At 51.6% G+C, this 13993-nt stretch overlaps 8 protein-coding genes across 8 annotated transcripts; 1 reads left to right on the top strand and 7 right to left on the bottom strand.

The window, feature by feature from the left end:
• Nucleotides 1-172: 172 nt before the first annotated feature.
• On the bottom strand, nt 173-1225 carry N7471_005616 (uracil phosphoribosyltransferase; the record flags this gene model as incomplete). Its single annotated transcript, XM_057278335.1, has 3 exons — nt 173-579; nt 885-984; nt 1052-1225. The coding sequence occupies 3 exons, from the start codon at nt 1223-1225 to the stop codon at nt 173-175; spliced, it is 681 nt and encodes a 226-aa protein (XP_057137945.1).
• Nucleotides 1226-1484: 259 nt separating this feature from the next.
• On the top strand, nt 1485-2717 carry N7471_005617 (FluC/FEX family fluoride channel; the record flags this gene model as incomplete). Its single annotated transcript, XM_057278336.1, has 1 exon — nt 1485-2717. One exon carries the CDS (start codon nt 1485-1487, stop codon nt 2715-2717), a length of 1233 nt encoding a protein of 410 aa, XP_057137946.1.
• A 213-nt stretch (nt 2718-2930) lies between these two features.
• On the bottom strand, nt 2931-3784 carry N7471_005618 (uncharacterized protein; the record flags this gene model as incomplete). Its single annotated transcript, XM_057278337.1, has 2 exons — nt 2931-3478; nt 3661-3784. The coding sequence occupies 2 exons, from the start codon at nt 3782-3784 to the stop codon at nt 2931-2933; spliced, it is 672 nt and encodes a 223-aa protein (XP_057137947.1).
• Nucleotides 3785-4692: 908 nt separating this feature from the next.
• On the bottom strand, nt 4693-5004 carry N7471_005619 (uncharacterized protein; the record flags this gene model as incomplete). The annotated part of the gene is made up of 1 exon (XM_057278338.1): nt 4693-5004. The coding sequence occupies one exon, from the start codon at nt 5002-5004 to the stop codon at nt 4693-4695; it is 312 nt and encodes a 103-aa protein (XP_057137948.1).
• A 1198-nt stretch (nt 5005-6202) lies between these two features.
• Nucleotides 6203-7543, bottom strand: N7471_005620 (uncharacterized protein; the record flags this gene model as incomplete). The annotated part of the gene is made up of 1 exon (XM_057278339.1): nt 6203-7543. One exon carries the CDS (start codon nt 7541-7543, stop codon nt 6203-6205), a length of 1341 nt encoding a protein of 446 aa, XP_057137949.1.
• Nucleotides 7544-8152: 609 nt separating this feature from the next.
• On the bottom strand, nt 8153-9904 carry N7471_005621 (putative DNA-directed RNA polymerase III RPC4; the record flags this gene model as incomplete). The annotated part of the gene is made up of 1 exon (XM_057278340.1): nt 8153-9904. One exon carries the CDS (start codon nt 9902-9904, stop codon nt 8153-8155), a length of 1752 nt encoding a protein of 583 aa, XP_057137950.1.
• A 916-nt stretch (nt 9905-10820) lies between these two features.
• On the bottom strand, nt 10821-12825 carry N7471_005622 (putative C6 finger domain protein; the record flags this gene model as incomplete). The annotated part of the gene is made up of 2 exons (XM_057278341.1): nt 10821-12017; nt 12088-12825. The coding sequence occupies 2 exons, from the start codon at nt 12823-12825 to the stop codon at nt 10821-10823; spliced, it is 1935 nt and encodes a 644-aa protein (XP_057137951.1).
• A 542-nt stretch (nt 12826-13367) lies between these two features.
• On the bottom strand, nt 13368-13654 carry N7471_005623 (uncharacterized protein; the record flags this gene model as incomplete). Its single annotated transcript, XM_057278342.1, has 2 exons — nt 13368-13428; nt 13527-13654. 2 exons carry the CDS (start codon nt 13652-13654, stop codon nt 13368-13370), a joined length of 189 nt encoding a protein of 62 aa, XP_057137952.1.
• Nucleotides 13655-13993: the final 339 nt, after the last annotated feature.

Consider the following 13993-nt stretch of genomic DNA (forward strand, 5'->3'; position numbering starts at 1 on the left):
TTATTTGGCGGGGACAAACCTCTTTTCCTGGGCATTAGGTTGTAGACTTGAATTGTAGTTTGTAGCCTTGATCACTTATAGCCAATTTGTAGTTGTAGGGATGGGTACATAACCATCTGTAGTATCTAAACCCGAAACAGCCATACTTCAATGCTGATAGTAATGCCAAAAACTACTTTCCAATCGCAACGAACAATCGATCACCAATATCCCCAATACCAGGCACGATCATGCCCTTCTCATCAACACCCTTATCAATGGCACCAACCCAGATCTCAACCTCACCCCAAGTCCCCGCAGCACGCTTAACCCCCTCTTTCGAAGCAAGCAAGCTAAGCATAATAACCTTCTTAACACCCCAATCGCGCAGCAACTGGATCGCCGCCTCAGCTGTCGCACCAGTAGCGATAACCGGGTCCAGCAGCACAGCCAGGCTTGCAGCTGCGGTGTTGGTGGTTGGATTCAGAGAAGCTGGCGAGGCTGGCGACAGCTCCGACCGGTGGAAGGGGAGGTTGTTGTAGTATTCTACGGGTTGGAGAGAGACCTTTTCGCGGAACAGGCCCAGGTGGTAGACTGGGACTGGGGTTGGGAAGGAGGTCGTTTAGGGCTGTGGGGGGTTTGTGTAAGCGGGGTTTGGGCCCGTGGACGGGTGAGGAGTGGGGGATAAGGCAGGGGAGTGGGGGAAAGGTTATAGAGGGAGATAAGCTGTAAACGCAAATGGAATTGCAACTGAGGTGTTTGGGATTGCATATGGGAATGGGAATGGGAATGGGAATTGGGGAATAGAAGAGTACATAATAAGGTAACATCGAAGGGAATAACATGGGTTACAGTTGCAATGCTGGCTTGAGGGAATTATGCGGAATAGATTGAGAATCACTCACCATCAACCATTCCTAGGCCAGATCGGAGAATTGGCACTAGGGCTAGGTCTTCTGGGTCAATGCCCTGGGTTTCATACTCAATTCCGAGGGGGGTGGTGTCCTGAGAATGAGTGTTAGGATATCTAATGCTAGTGGTTGATGGATCTCAGTCTTGGGGATCTATTTACCGTTCCTGTTTTGACCAACTTCAGCCCCGAGAAAGCTTCCACGCCCAGGATGTTGGCAATATCATGGACCAAGCCTCTTGTTTCACGCGGGGTGGTGGAAGATGAGCGGATAAGAGAGAGCTTGGCTTGGAGACAGGGGTGGGAGGAGACGTGGACATTTGGTGGGAGAGACATGGTGAAGTGTAGATGATATTAGGAAGAGAAAGAAAAAGAGGGAGAAGAAGAAGGAGAAGAAGAAGAAGAGGAAGGAAGGAAGGAAGGAAGGAAGGGAAAGTCAAGTCAACTTGGCAGCATCCAGTGTTATCTCCCTTCCCCTCATATACAAAATGACCAGGCGCTAACCTTATCGGAACTCCACCTGATCTCCGGTCTCCGATTCTTGGCAAAACTTTTATCCTTTTATCCTACTTCATACTTTAACCCTTGAACGGCAATGCCATTAACTACCGAAGAGGACCCTTCAAAATACAACTATCCTTTAAGAGGCGCCCAACAAGCGAATCCAAACCAATCATGGCCAAGCTCGGGTGAGCGCGCAGCACCTGCACCACCTGCATCTACTGCGCCGCCCCTCTCCAAACACGCAACCCACATCTACACCGTCTCCTACTTAATCTTCTTCTCGCTCTTGGGTACACTGGCCCGCCTAGGCCTACAGGCACTGACATTCTACACAGGCGCTCCCGTCGTGACAGGGGTGCTATGGGCGAATGTAGGCGGAAGCCTGATAATGGGGTTCCTGAGCGAGGACCAGAATCTATTCCGCGAGGAGTGGGGTAAAAAGCCAGCCAAAGAATCAGCTACAGACGCAGTCGAGGTCGAGCGCAAGATCAAGAACAAGAAACATATTGCTGTTAAGAAGACCATCCCGCTGTATATTGGTCTGACGACCGGGTTCTGCGGTTGCTTCACCTCTTTCTCGTCCTTTATGCGGGACGTCTTTCTCGCCCTGGCAAATGCCCTCCCCGACCCGTCGCTGCCTACTGGATCCCACATCGCCTCCCGTAATGGCGGGTATAGCTTTATGGCGCTGGTCGCTGTGATTATACTCACCGTGTCCCTGAGTCTGTCGGCGCTTATCTTCGGCGCGCATCTCGCCCTAGCTCTAACACGCGTGACACCCACCGTGCCCTTCGCGTTTACGCGACGAGTCCTTGACCGTGTTGTGGTCGTGCTTGCCTGGGGATGTTGGCTCGGAGCTGTGTTCCTGGCTATCTGGCCACCAGACCGACATAATGACCCGGATGTGTGGCGCGGCCGGGCGGTGTTTGCTCTTGTCTTTGCGCCGCTTGGCTGTCTCTTTCGGTTCTATGTCTCGCTGCATCTCAATGGCAGGATTCCGACCTTCCCGCTTGGCACGTTTGTGGTGAATATATTTGGGACTATCATCTGGGGTCTTTGCTATGACTTGCAGCATGTTAGTGGTCTTGGAGCGGTGGTTCCTGCTGCTCTGACGGGTTGCCAGGTGCTGCAGGGTGTTATGGATGGATTCTGCGGGAGCGCGACTACTGTCAGTACTTGGGTTATTGAGTTGAAAGGACTGGCTCATCGGCGCCATGCGTATTTGTATGGAAGTGCAAGTGTGCTTGTCGCGCTTGGATTTTTGGTTGTTATCATGGGCTCATTACTCTGGACGCGTGGGTTTGCGGAGCCTGTGTGTGGATAGGTAGCTGGTGGTGTAATATAATGTAAACTAGAGGCGAAATAATTTAAAATGACAGCTATAATATGAGAAAGATGGCAATAGCCAAATTGACATGGACAGTCCCTACAATATCAAAATTACCCCAAAGCATTAATACCAACCGAACACCATGGTTTTCCCCCCTCCTAGCCTTCATACGACATAACATATAGAATCATCATAAACCCCAACATTCTACTCCCGACTAGGCGCAGGCCCAATCTCAACAGGCGGACCACTCCCACCCCCAAACCTCCTCGCCGGGCTCGCCGACCGAAACCCATCAACACGCAGAGCATCCCGACCCAGACCCCTTCCACCCTCCAACGCCATCCCAACAATAGACTCAAGCGCAATCCCACCCCCAACGGGACTAACAGAACCAACAGCCCTACCCGCAACCCCACCACTCCCACGCGGACTAACAGGACTAACAGGACTAAGCGGCGTAAACTTACCAAGCGGACTCCTGATCTGCGGTGTGCTCGCATTCCCCTTCCCAGTCGTGTACAGGTCCATTCCGTGGACTGGTAGCTCGGCGCGGCTCTCAGGCATGCTGACGCGGTCGAGCATCTTTTCTTGCACAGCTGCTTTGGGGTTTGAGGTGGTGGTTGTGTCTTGGTTGGGACTTTGGCTTCGCCCTGCTGTTACGGAGGTTGTTGTTCCTAGGGGTTGGATTGGGTTTTTGTTGCGGAAGGATTTGCGGCGGGCGAGGTCTTGGGCGTCTAGGCGGGTTTGGGATACTGGGGTTGGTTGTTAGGGGAATAATGTCAGTTTGATCATAACTGGTGTCATGCTGAAGTGGGGTTGAAGGTGTATGTATGTATGTTGTTTGATATGCATAGCCGCAGACAGACTTGTAGATCTTTGTATCGATATAGAGATAGAGATATACTTTGGAAAGGAGAGTGGGAGGATAACTCACCACGCCAGAGAGCAACATATGCCCCTATAACCACTATGCAGAGAGATAAGAAGCCGAACATCAGCCCCAGTTCATGGTGGAGGGAGGGCATCGGTATGTAGGGTGGGTATTCGTCCGAGGCCATGGGCGAGGGTTGGCTCTGTAGTATAGTTGTCTTTGGAGTCGAGTGTAGTGAGAGTATATGCCCACCCTGAAAACGAAGAATCTCTCTTTCTAGGCGTATTACGAAGACGGAGCTCGAAGAGAAAATGTCAATGTGGAGTGCAGCGTAGGAATCTGACAGCCCCGGGGGTCTCTCTCTGCTTTGCCCAGGTAAATGGGTTGTTTGTTCACTTGCAGTCAAATGGAAAGGAAAGAAGGGGCTCCTTTCCAAACGCTGAACCAATAGACACAGTGAGAAAGAAAATCAAAACATCTTTGAGGGAGAACTCCGAATTTCGAGTAACAAAGAAAGCCACCCCTAAGTCCGTGTCCAGCCGTATGAAAGAGGCGTGGACTAACGAAAATAAAGTCTGAAAGAAGAGCAACAAAAGCAAAAACGTATAGTCAGTTCGTATTGGCCATATCTATATATACTAATTAGGTAAATCCCATGTACTCCGTACACACGGGAGAATCTGCATCAGAAACAAAAAGGTATCATGTACAACATGCGTACAACATGCAACTCTATACTCCCGACAGTACCAAGTAAGTACAAATAGTACCTCAGCATATCGGGAAATGCAATAACAGAAAAAAAGGGAGCTCAAAGATCCAACCCCACGCCAGAATACAAGGCCATGGATGCAAAAATAGACAAAATGGTAAAATCCGCTGCAAAAGACCGTAAGAAAATGAAAATGAAGATGAAGGGTCGCAGAAGTATGTCGAGCGGAGTAAAAGATGAACAAAGTTCGAGCAGTGCCCGGCGTTTCACGTGTCGTGTCAAGAGAAAAAAAGAAGTAGGTCGAGGCGGAAAAAAAGGTATATGTATCGAAAGTCGGAAGAATCTTAAGCTGGGGTTCGTTTCAAAGCAATCCATGCCAACAATCACCCGAGCATCACAGCCGCCAGAGCAGTAAAGGTCAACCCGATAGCCATGCCAATCCACGGAGTCTGGCCGAGGGAACCCTCACTGCGCGCCTGGAGGACATAGCGAGCAGTGAGCATGCGCATCTCATCGGACGGCAGATCGCGGTCTGCGAACGGAGCGAACTGTTCCCGCGGCGCGAGTTCTGGTAATGAGACGGCGGGCGAGTTGTGCGCGAAGTCGGAGGAGAGGCTGGCGCCTGCGGCGGGTTGTTGTGAGTCGGCGAGGACAGCGGCCGGGGCGAGGAAAGCCAGGAAGGTGGACGGTTTCATTGTGGGCGGAGTATAGGTGTATAGTATATATAGTATGGGAATAGACTGGCGCGCAAATGCTTTGCGTTGTTGCCTATGGGGAACAAGCAACGCCAAGCTGGTTGGTGCGGGTCGTGGGGACGGGGGTCTCGAGTTGGCAAGGCAACAGTGCTGCAGATGGAGGTGGAGAAGAGGTTGGAGGTGACAGATGTGACTCGGATGAGTCTCCTCACGAATATAAGTTGTGAGGGTCTCAGAACATGCCACTTGAGTTCGAGTGTTGGAGTTTGTCGCAGTCAGGCAACCGGGGAAATAAATAGGGGGCCAAACACGGGAGAGGGGAGTTTCCGGGGTGTTTCGCCTTTACTCTCTCAATTGTCAGAATCCAACTCACTCTTAGCCGTAGAGGAGGATTGAAAGAGAAAACGAAGAAGAAAAAAAATCCCAAAAAACCGAAACAGCCCAGGGGGGGGAGAAGGGAAATTAAGGGAAAATCAAGATGAAGCCAGTCAGGAAGAGGGCTTGATTGGCCGAGCCGCTTTTTGGCTTTCTTTGGCTCTCTTTGGCTGAGTCCCTGGTCGAATGAGTGGGGGCTTGGGGGTGTGTCCCTGAATTCTGTGGGTTCTGATTGGTTAACCCGGTTTCCCGTGTCCAAGGCTATCCAGTGTTTATTTATTCTTGATTTTATTTTAATCTCCTTGACTAAACGGTTTGCTGTGAGGGTGTTTCAATAATTTCATCGATTCCATCGATTTACATAGTATGCACCTATAGCATACGTCTATACTTTAAATACAATAAAATAACATTCCATTTTGTTTTCTAATTATAGTTCCAAGGCATCCATCCCAAGGCTTAACGGACAACGCCACAAATGATCGTCAACGCAGGCGCGAAACTCGAGCGAATAGACGAGCACGCCCCGCAGGCAAGATGACGACGCGCATATATGGGCGACACCAAAATCAAGATATTTAGAACCCTTGCTCTTGGCATCGACCAGATCAAAGGATGGACTGTTTATTCTCCAATGCTGAGTAGGGTTCCCAGGACGCGTTGCATGCACTGGTAGCAATCCAACCATCGACCAACCTTGATATTCGCTCTAATGCCAACCCGGGATTTTGTTCATACTGTCCCTGCGCAAAAGTCCCTCCTAGCCTCAAAAACGAGCTGTTCAGATCAAAATGGGCAATACACAAAGAACACATGTTTGGGTTCAGGGGCCCGGTGTGTTTTCTTCGGTTTTGCAGTGCGCGCAAGCCTTTGGGGTATTGTCCGTGGGCGTATCTGTCGGTGTAGCTTCTCCTTCTCCGTCCTGCGGAGAGATCGGGGACTGCGACTCTTTAGATAGACTGGCCCGCAGGTTTTTCAGCCTGACCTGCTCTCGTGATCTGCGAACTGCAAGGCGAATATCGCTGGGCAGGGAATTGGTTTCGATTAAACAATCCGCACAGGCGCGGCAGTAATACCCGGATTGAGGATTCTTCGACTCAACGAGTCGGCGCTTGCTGCTGGGGGCGGTGATCTCACCGCAGTGGACACAGGGGCTTTTCAGAACTCGGGGGTTGCTTTGCATACGGGTCGCTCTGAGCTTTTTGAGCGCTGCAAGTTTGACAGTGCTTGGCAAGGCGTCTGTTTCAAGTAAGGACCGCGTGCATGGCTGGCAGTAGTAACCTGCCGCGGGATTCTGGGGCTCGACGAGCCTACGTTTGCTGCTGGAGATGGTCTTGTCACCACAGTGCATGCAGGGGTATTCACCGCGGCTCTGTTTCATCTGTTTGGGAGAATTGGGATTGCTGGGGGACTTAAAATGGTTGTGAGCCGTTGATTCCCCTGTCGAAGTGACTGATGAATTGCTTTTTGAGGCGACAGTAGGATTACGCCTACTCCGCATCTCTTTGCGGTACTGGAACGCTGCGAGATCTTGCTCGGTTGGGAGGACACCGTGATGATTGACATGCCGAACGCATGTCCGGCAGTGAAACCCAGCAGAAGGGTTATCCGCATCAACGAATTTACGGCTACTTCTCGGAGCAGTCATCTGGCCACAGTGCCTGCATGGACTTGTTTTGCTTGCCTCTCCACTCGCCCTGGCCAGTTTTCGCCGATAGATCGCAGCAAGCTGCTCCTCATTTGGTAGATGGCCATGAGTATTGGTGTTCCTAATACACGCTTTGCAGTGCCAGCCGCTGGAAGAGTTACCAGGTTCGACATGTCTTCTGGCCTTCGGGATAGTTTTTCCACCGCAGTGCGCGCAGAGTTCTGGTTCTTTGGCCGCAGAAGTCTCATGGCGACATTGTTGAGTCCACGATCCCTTGCCATGGCCCCGGATAGCGTGTGCAGGTCTCAAGAGACCACTGAGCAAGCTCCGTAGCGAAAACGAAGTTTTGTTGGCATGGTGTGGACTCGTCACAGACCAGCGATGTGTGCAATTGGTGTCGCGTAATTGAGAAAAGGATCTTAGGTGTTGCGTTATATTATGTCTTGTTTGCAGTCCATTGCGGAAGAATTGCGCATAGGATAGGTTGCATTGATATCCGAGAGGACGTAACGACATGGCGAAGGTTCGTGTAGCACCGGAGACGCTTGATTTGGCCTATGCAGGCATTGTAGAGGGAAGACGTGCAGTTGAAATGGGCCGATTTGTGGCTTGTGCTCGATCGTAATTGCTCTTAGGCATGGAGGATGTAATGATGGTTAAATGCTTTGAACTCGACACGCGCAAACAAAGTTCGTGGTAGCTTGCCCCAGGGCAGATAGTTGGGCCTTGGCATTATTGGTGCCTTATTTATCAGGCCTAGATAAAATTACTTAAGCTGGATCGTTGGGGCGGCCATTGGAAAGTCTTACAACACGAAGCGAGAAATAGAGCGTGCAATACAACTGTAATAGGTATCAAAGAGAGGCTGAGAGGAAAGAGAAGAGAGAGAATAAGAAGAACCGCCAACTATCCCCCGAGGTTTACTGAAGTCCTGCACAAACAAACAGGGTCACGTGACTGCGGGTTCGAACCGAAAGCTTGCGTCTCTTTGATATGCACTATATAATCTATTAGACCCCAGTCTAGCTAGTTTTAGTGATCGTCAAATTAATAAACAAAAAGATTGCTGAAATAAGTACGCTCGAATTTCTTTCCATTCATCATAAGGTACCTTGGGTAGAGGATTCAAAGCATCTCATCCCAATTCGGCGTGACTGTGAACTTGCCAGACAATTGGCCCATAGACCAAACATGTTTTGGTGTGTCTTCCTCCGGCTCCGGTGGCACCTTCGACAAGATGACGGCTTCCTGGACGAAACCAACCGGTGCTCCACGATCCAACTCCATACTGATTCCACCCCAGTCTAGGGTCACACGGCCTGACTGGTGTACGTTCAATTTGCCGACACGGCCTGTGGGCAGAGACCATGGTTGGCCGGCTGTGATGACGCTGTTATCTTTTGATTCGGTTGGTTGGTTGTTTTCCACGATCTCCACGTCGTCGCCTGCTTCGCGCTTGATCTCGTTCTGGAGAGGTGCAGTTGCGGCTGGGGCTGCAGCTTGGTTTTGGTTGCCATGGGCAGAACCAGCGACTCTGAGGTAGGGGGTCATCGGTGGGAATTGCATGAGGAACATTTGGCCATGTAGAGGGTTGTCTTCTTCCTGTTCTTCCTTCTCTTCGCTTGCTTGGTCACCTTCCTGTCCTTCCACTGCGGCGGGTTTGCCTTCAGCGGCGACTTCAGCGGTTTCCGCGTCTGTGGTGGCCTTCTTTGACTCCTTGGGAACAAGAAGATCCCTGATGATAGCCAAATCTTCCATGTGTCGGTCATATTCGTCGGTTTCCTCTTTGGTGTGAAGTAGGCTGCGTGGGTCTGGGATTTCGGGCTCAGGCGAAGGTTGAGTCGATCGTAGTTCTGTTGTGCTCCTCTTTGTTGGACTCATGCTCTGAGCCGAGCGCACACGCACATTATGCTCCGGGAGGAAGTCGTCGTCATCTGCGTGTGGGATAGCATCCCGCATAGTTGTGTCGTCGTCTTGAGGTTCGGGTTTGACCTTAGTAGGTGTACGGCCGACATCCTTCGCAGCTTTCTCCTTCTCTGCTTTTTTGCGGAGATCGGCGGTTCTGCTTGTGCTAGATTCCATGTTGACACTGATGACTCTTTCCTCATGTTCATGTCGCTCAACACGGACAGGACGAAGTCCGCGTTCGCCGCTCGACCTGCTGGGTTGTTTACCCTTGAAATCCTTCGGCGTATCCCAATCCTCCTCATCGCTATCGAGGTTGATATGATCGATGCTGACACGGAGTGCATTCTCTTCGTCGTCTGAAGAGTCATATGCGCGCCCACGGTTGCCCCCAGTAAGAACAGACCGATTGTATCCTGAGCCTGCGCCGCCTGCGCCTCCTCCATATCCACCACCTCCGCCTCCACCTCCGCCACCATAACCACCATAGCCACCACGGCCTCGCTTGCCGCCTCGTCCACCAAATCCAGTCATGCCCATAGCCATGGGTCCACCACGGCCACGGAACCCAGCACGACGAGCAGTACCACCACGGCCACGCTGAATAGCGGCAGCCTCCTTCAAACGCTCATTGTATCGTTCTTGTTCAAGTCTCTCGATCTCATCTCGCTCCTGCTTGCTGCGACGCCCAACGGCCTTCGGCTTGTGTTTCAGGACCGGTTTGGGCGGCTCGCCACCAAGCGCCGACGGGGGCCGACTGCTGGGCGCGATGCTACCGGAAGGTGTGCGTTTGTTCAGTGATTGAAGCCGTTGCACTGAGGCTCGACTCGCAGGACCGGGCGTGCCGGTTGCCGTGGGAGTGGTTTGCGCACTGCCCCCGCCAGCGGGAGTCGGAGTAGTTGTATCTGTTCGAGCACCGCGACTGGTGGCCCCTCCACGGGTGCTTTCACGAGCGGCGGCTTTGGGAGGCATTGTCGTCGCTTTTCAAACAAGGCGCTGAATGCGGCTTGCTAGGCGGTTGGAGAAAAGTTCGTGTAGAGGGGCTGGTTTGCGCACCGCGTTACATGCAGACTCAGCGTTAGGATAACTGGGTTATGTTACCGGTAACTCACGACAATGCGACTGGAAGTAAGCAAAGCGCCGTTTCTTAAAAGAAATGCGAGCGTTTTGAGGTTCGAGAAAGTTGAGCTTCTTCAAAAAAGTTGCGGGGCCAATCACACCGCCCTTGTCATGTGACTCATCCCGCCATGTCCATCGCTGATCGACATTGTACTCTCTAGCTATGTAGGATACGATGATACGACTAAATGGAACCTTGGAAGATTGAAGCGCACAATAAAAAATTGAACCCCTTCCATTGACTCCCTGACTACCCAGAAGACGAAATAAAGCAAGATCGGCACATCCTCTACAACTTGTCACGCTTTGACCTTGCCCTCCCTCGGAAGTATATAATACTTCCGCTACTAGTCGACCGTACACCACACAGATGAAACCGACATAGACAATGATAAATAACCCAGTAACATTGATTCCGAATGAGCGAGTGGATGTGACAAGAAGCATATAGCCCGCAGAAACACTAAGACGCCGAAGGGACACAATAACAACAGATCAACCGCTTGGCAGTGTATAATGGAGGGAGCATGGCTTGTAACCAGAGAAGGGAATGTGAAGTGAGAAGGGCAAATGATGGTAGTATGCTAGTATAAGGACTGTCTCTGGCGCTGGCCAGGAGAAGGCGAAATGAGAGAGTGAGGGCGGATGAGATTGGCCCATGGTGAGGATGGTAAAATGAATGAGAGATCCCGTGGTCACGAAGAAGATTGGAGGTGCGAAACAGTTCGGCGCTTAGAGATAGCGGGAGAAATCGCAACCTGCAGCTCCACTAGCGTTTCCGCTTCTTATTCTTGTCTGCTATAGACGAAGAGATAGGAGGGGTCGCAGGCGTTAATGAAAACTCCTCCTCCTCGTCTTCATCCATCTCTTCCCCGTTCTTCTTCACGGGCACACCCATATGGCGACCGTAACGCCCTTTGCGACCATTGCCCTCATCCTCACTGAGACAGCCGTCAATTCCAATGCCTGCATCCTTGCAACGTCCACAGGGGCGCTGACGATCACAGCCCTTCTTGCTCTTGCGGCACCGCTGGCAGCGAGGCTTGGTAGAAAGGTCTTCCTCATCCGCACCGAGCTGGTGCTGGAAGTTGACCGAGCCCCCAGAGACCTTTCGGGAAGACGCCGGGCTGAGAGGTGGAACAGGCGCAGCCGACTTCTCGGATGATTTGCGAGGAGCGGGCATAGCAATCTTGCTTTTGTTCAGTTTCGCAGGTGCAGGCTTCTGGCTGCGAACTTTGAAAGATGTGGGGCGGCTCTTCGGCTTCTTTGCCTTGGGTGCAAACTCCTTGTAAAGGATATCCTCCTCAGCTTCACTTTTGATGCCATCATCTGCACCATCCGAGCTGTGGTCGCTGCTATCGGCGCTGGGAAGAATGTCATCCAGGCCCTTAAGGTGGCGCTTGATGGTTCCCGGCGGGAGCATTGGGCTTGAGTCCAACCTCTGGCGACGAGCTGGCAAGTCATCCTCGTCCTCGCTAAAGTCTTCCCCATCGCTGGTAGCACCAGTGGACGAGGCAGCGTCAGCAGCACCACTGAAGGCATCGTCCAATGTCGAGGCAGAGGTGCGTCCGTGAGAAAAATTGGACGCATCGCCTAAACGTATCAATTGCATCGCCACATCCTCATCGGAGATGCAGCTTGCGATGGTGGGGTCAGGTGTGGGCAATACACCTGGACCACTCACTCGGCTAGCCGAGTTGTTATAGACTCCCGTGTCGCGCATGCGATTTCCATGGTCCGGAACCACGGGAGTCGCATAAATCGTATTGCGGCCCGAGTGAACACCATATTCGCTGTGACCATAGCTTTGCGGTGATGGAAGCGCATGTTGATAGCTATACGGGCGTTGCGGTGGGCGTGCGAAAGGCGACCCAGCGCCTTCCTGACCAATCGATCGACGTTGGGGAGAGATGGAGGAGGTGGAGGTAGTGAGGGGCACTTGGGGAGGAACGAACAGGGGGAGCTCCTAAGGGGAACATATTGATTAGTGACCGTCTTTAATAAAAAAGGAAAGTCCTCTCGCATGAGTCACTCACAGAGCTATCGAACTTGGGTCGTTTCCGACGACCATCTTGTAGTATATTCTCCATGCTGATATCAGAGCTAGCAAATAGCTCATTGCGAGCCCTGCGAGCATAAGCGCTCTCGGTATCGCTATATTCATCATCATCATGGAAACCTCCATGGATGCTCGAGGCCCGGCTTTTGTTGCCCGCGCGGGAGGGAGGCTTGTGCTGAGAAGCGCTGCGCAGACTCCGGTTTGACGGAGAGGTGCTGCGCTTTCTCGCAAGCCGAGAGGCTGGCCGTGATGGCTGGTCCAACACCGGCGCTGTTCCATCTACCATCTGGAAAGGCTCTGCCAGACTGGGCCGCTTGCGAGGCTCGACATTGAAACCGTTATAGAAGTGATCCCCATATGGTTGAATGGGAATGACTCGCACGTATACAGTCCTATTGTTCTTGAGATTCTCGTACCTTGCGATGAGGGTGGTCCCATGTTCATCCTCGAAGCTGACCCCACTGGCAGTACCGTCATATATTCCATAGAAATTTTTGACCGTTGTGACGATCGAATCCGTGGTATCATGAGGATAGATCTGAACGCGCATCGGAATACGAGCTCGGACTTTGGAGTTCTCATCGAGAAGCAACTCAAAGGCGATGTTCTTGGGTGCTGGGCCTTTAAGCGACAGGTCTCGAGCTACAGCGGCAGAGTCTGCCAGACCTGGTTGCTCGACCAGGGCAGAAAGCCCGTCATGCTGAACCGCTTGCATATCAAAGTGTTCCAAATTGAGGAATACTCCACTGCTATACCAAAGACTGCATCAACCCACTGCTTGTGTGCCGTAGAGGGCGGGAATGTGATCCATGGCAAGACACAGAGGAAGGGCAGGTGTAGAGGGAAGAATCCATCAAACCTACCACAATTGTTGAATTCGAAATATCAGGCTGGTGGATGGACCACCCCCGGGTCTTGATGTATAGAAACTGTCGAAGCAAAACCTTCGATGGAGGTGGGAGGGGAATCTGCAGTCGCAAGAGCCGGAAGCGACTCAAAAGGGTAAACGTGGGCAACCTGACAGAAAACAGACCATATAAGTTAACACAATGAGGTTCCAAGTGCTCGAATATACAATAAGGATGGGTTTTGTCTTGAAAGATGATGGATGAATGTGTCGCTAACCGAGTCCGGCCGACCTTGGGAGCGGGCTTGGGGGGAAGCAAGCGAGATGACCCGGAAAAGAATGGAGAGAGATTTGAACACACCTAATTCAACTCAAACAGAGTCCTCCAGTATCGCAGATATCTGGATTGTCTAAGACAGGGCGAAGGATCGAAGGATCTGTTCGGTCGAGGTCGGGAGGGGATTGTCGATTCTACGAAGCGCTGAGGCTATGTCAGCGGTGGCATCTCCAGGATTGAAACGGGGTCAGGGGAGTGAAAAGTGAGATAGAACAAGAGTAGAGATACATACCCAATACTGTTGACAGCGCTGATGGCGATTTGTTCGAGGGGTTGTTGGATGGAAGGAAGAAGGTTGAGGTGGGTGCGTACGATGGTTTCACCTAAAGCGAGAAAACGGCCTGTCTGGGTCGGTGACATGGCGATTTGCGCTTCCGGCGCCCATCGAAGCAGCCATCACATTCCATGGTATTAATGAATCTATATAAAATCTTCATTTGATTTGCAACTATTCTATGCATCGAAAAAAATAACTATGTGTGAAACCATCCCAATGCTGTATCTTTTCGCAAAGGCGCAAAAGCTGTCGCAAGCCGGATGCCATTGCGCCGAGTGACGGACCACTTTGTCTAACCCTCCTTCTTGCATATTATGTACGAAATTGAGAATATAATCCGATCTTTGAATCATCGATGAAGTGTAAGCGAGTGTGGGCTACCTAAGACTGTTGGGGGGGGAGGATGCAGCAGTTCACACAAA

The sequence above is a fragment of the Penicillium samsonianum genome, assembly GCF_028829775.1.
Source record: "Penicillium samsonianum strain IBT 33392 chromosome Unknown utg000003l_segment0_segment0, whole genome shotgun sequence".
Taxonomy (NCBI): domain Eukaryota; kingdom Fungi; phylum Ascomycota; class Eurotiomycetes; order Eurotiales; family Aspergillaceae; genus Penicillium; species Penicillium samsonianum.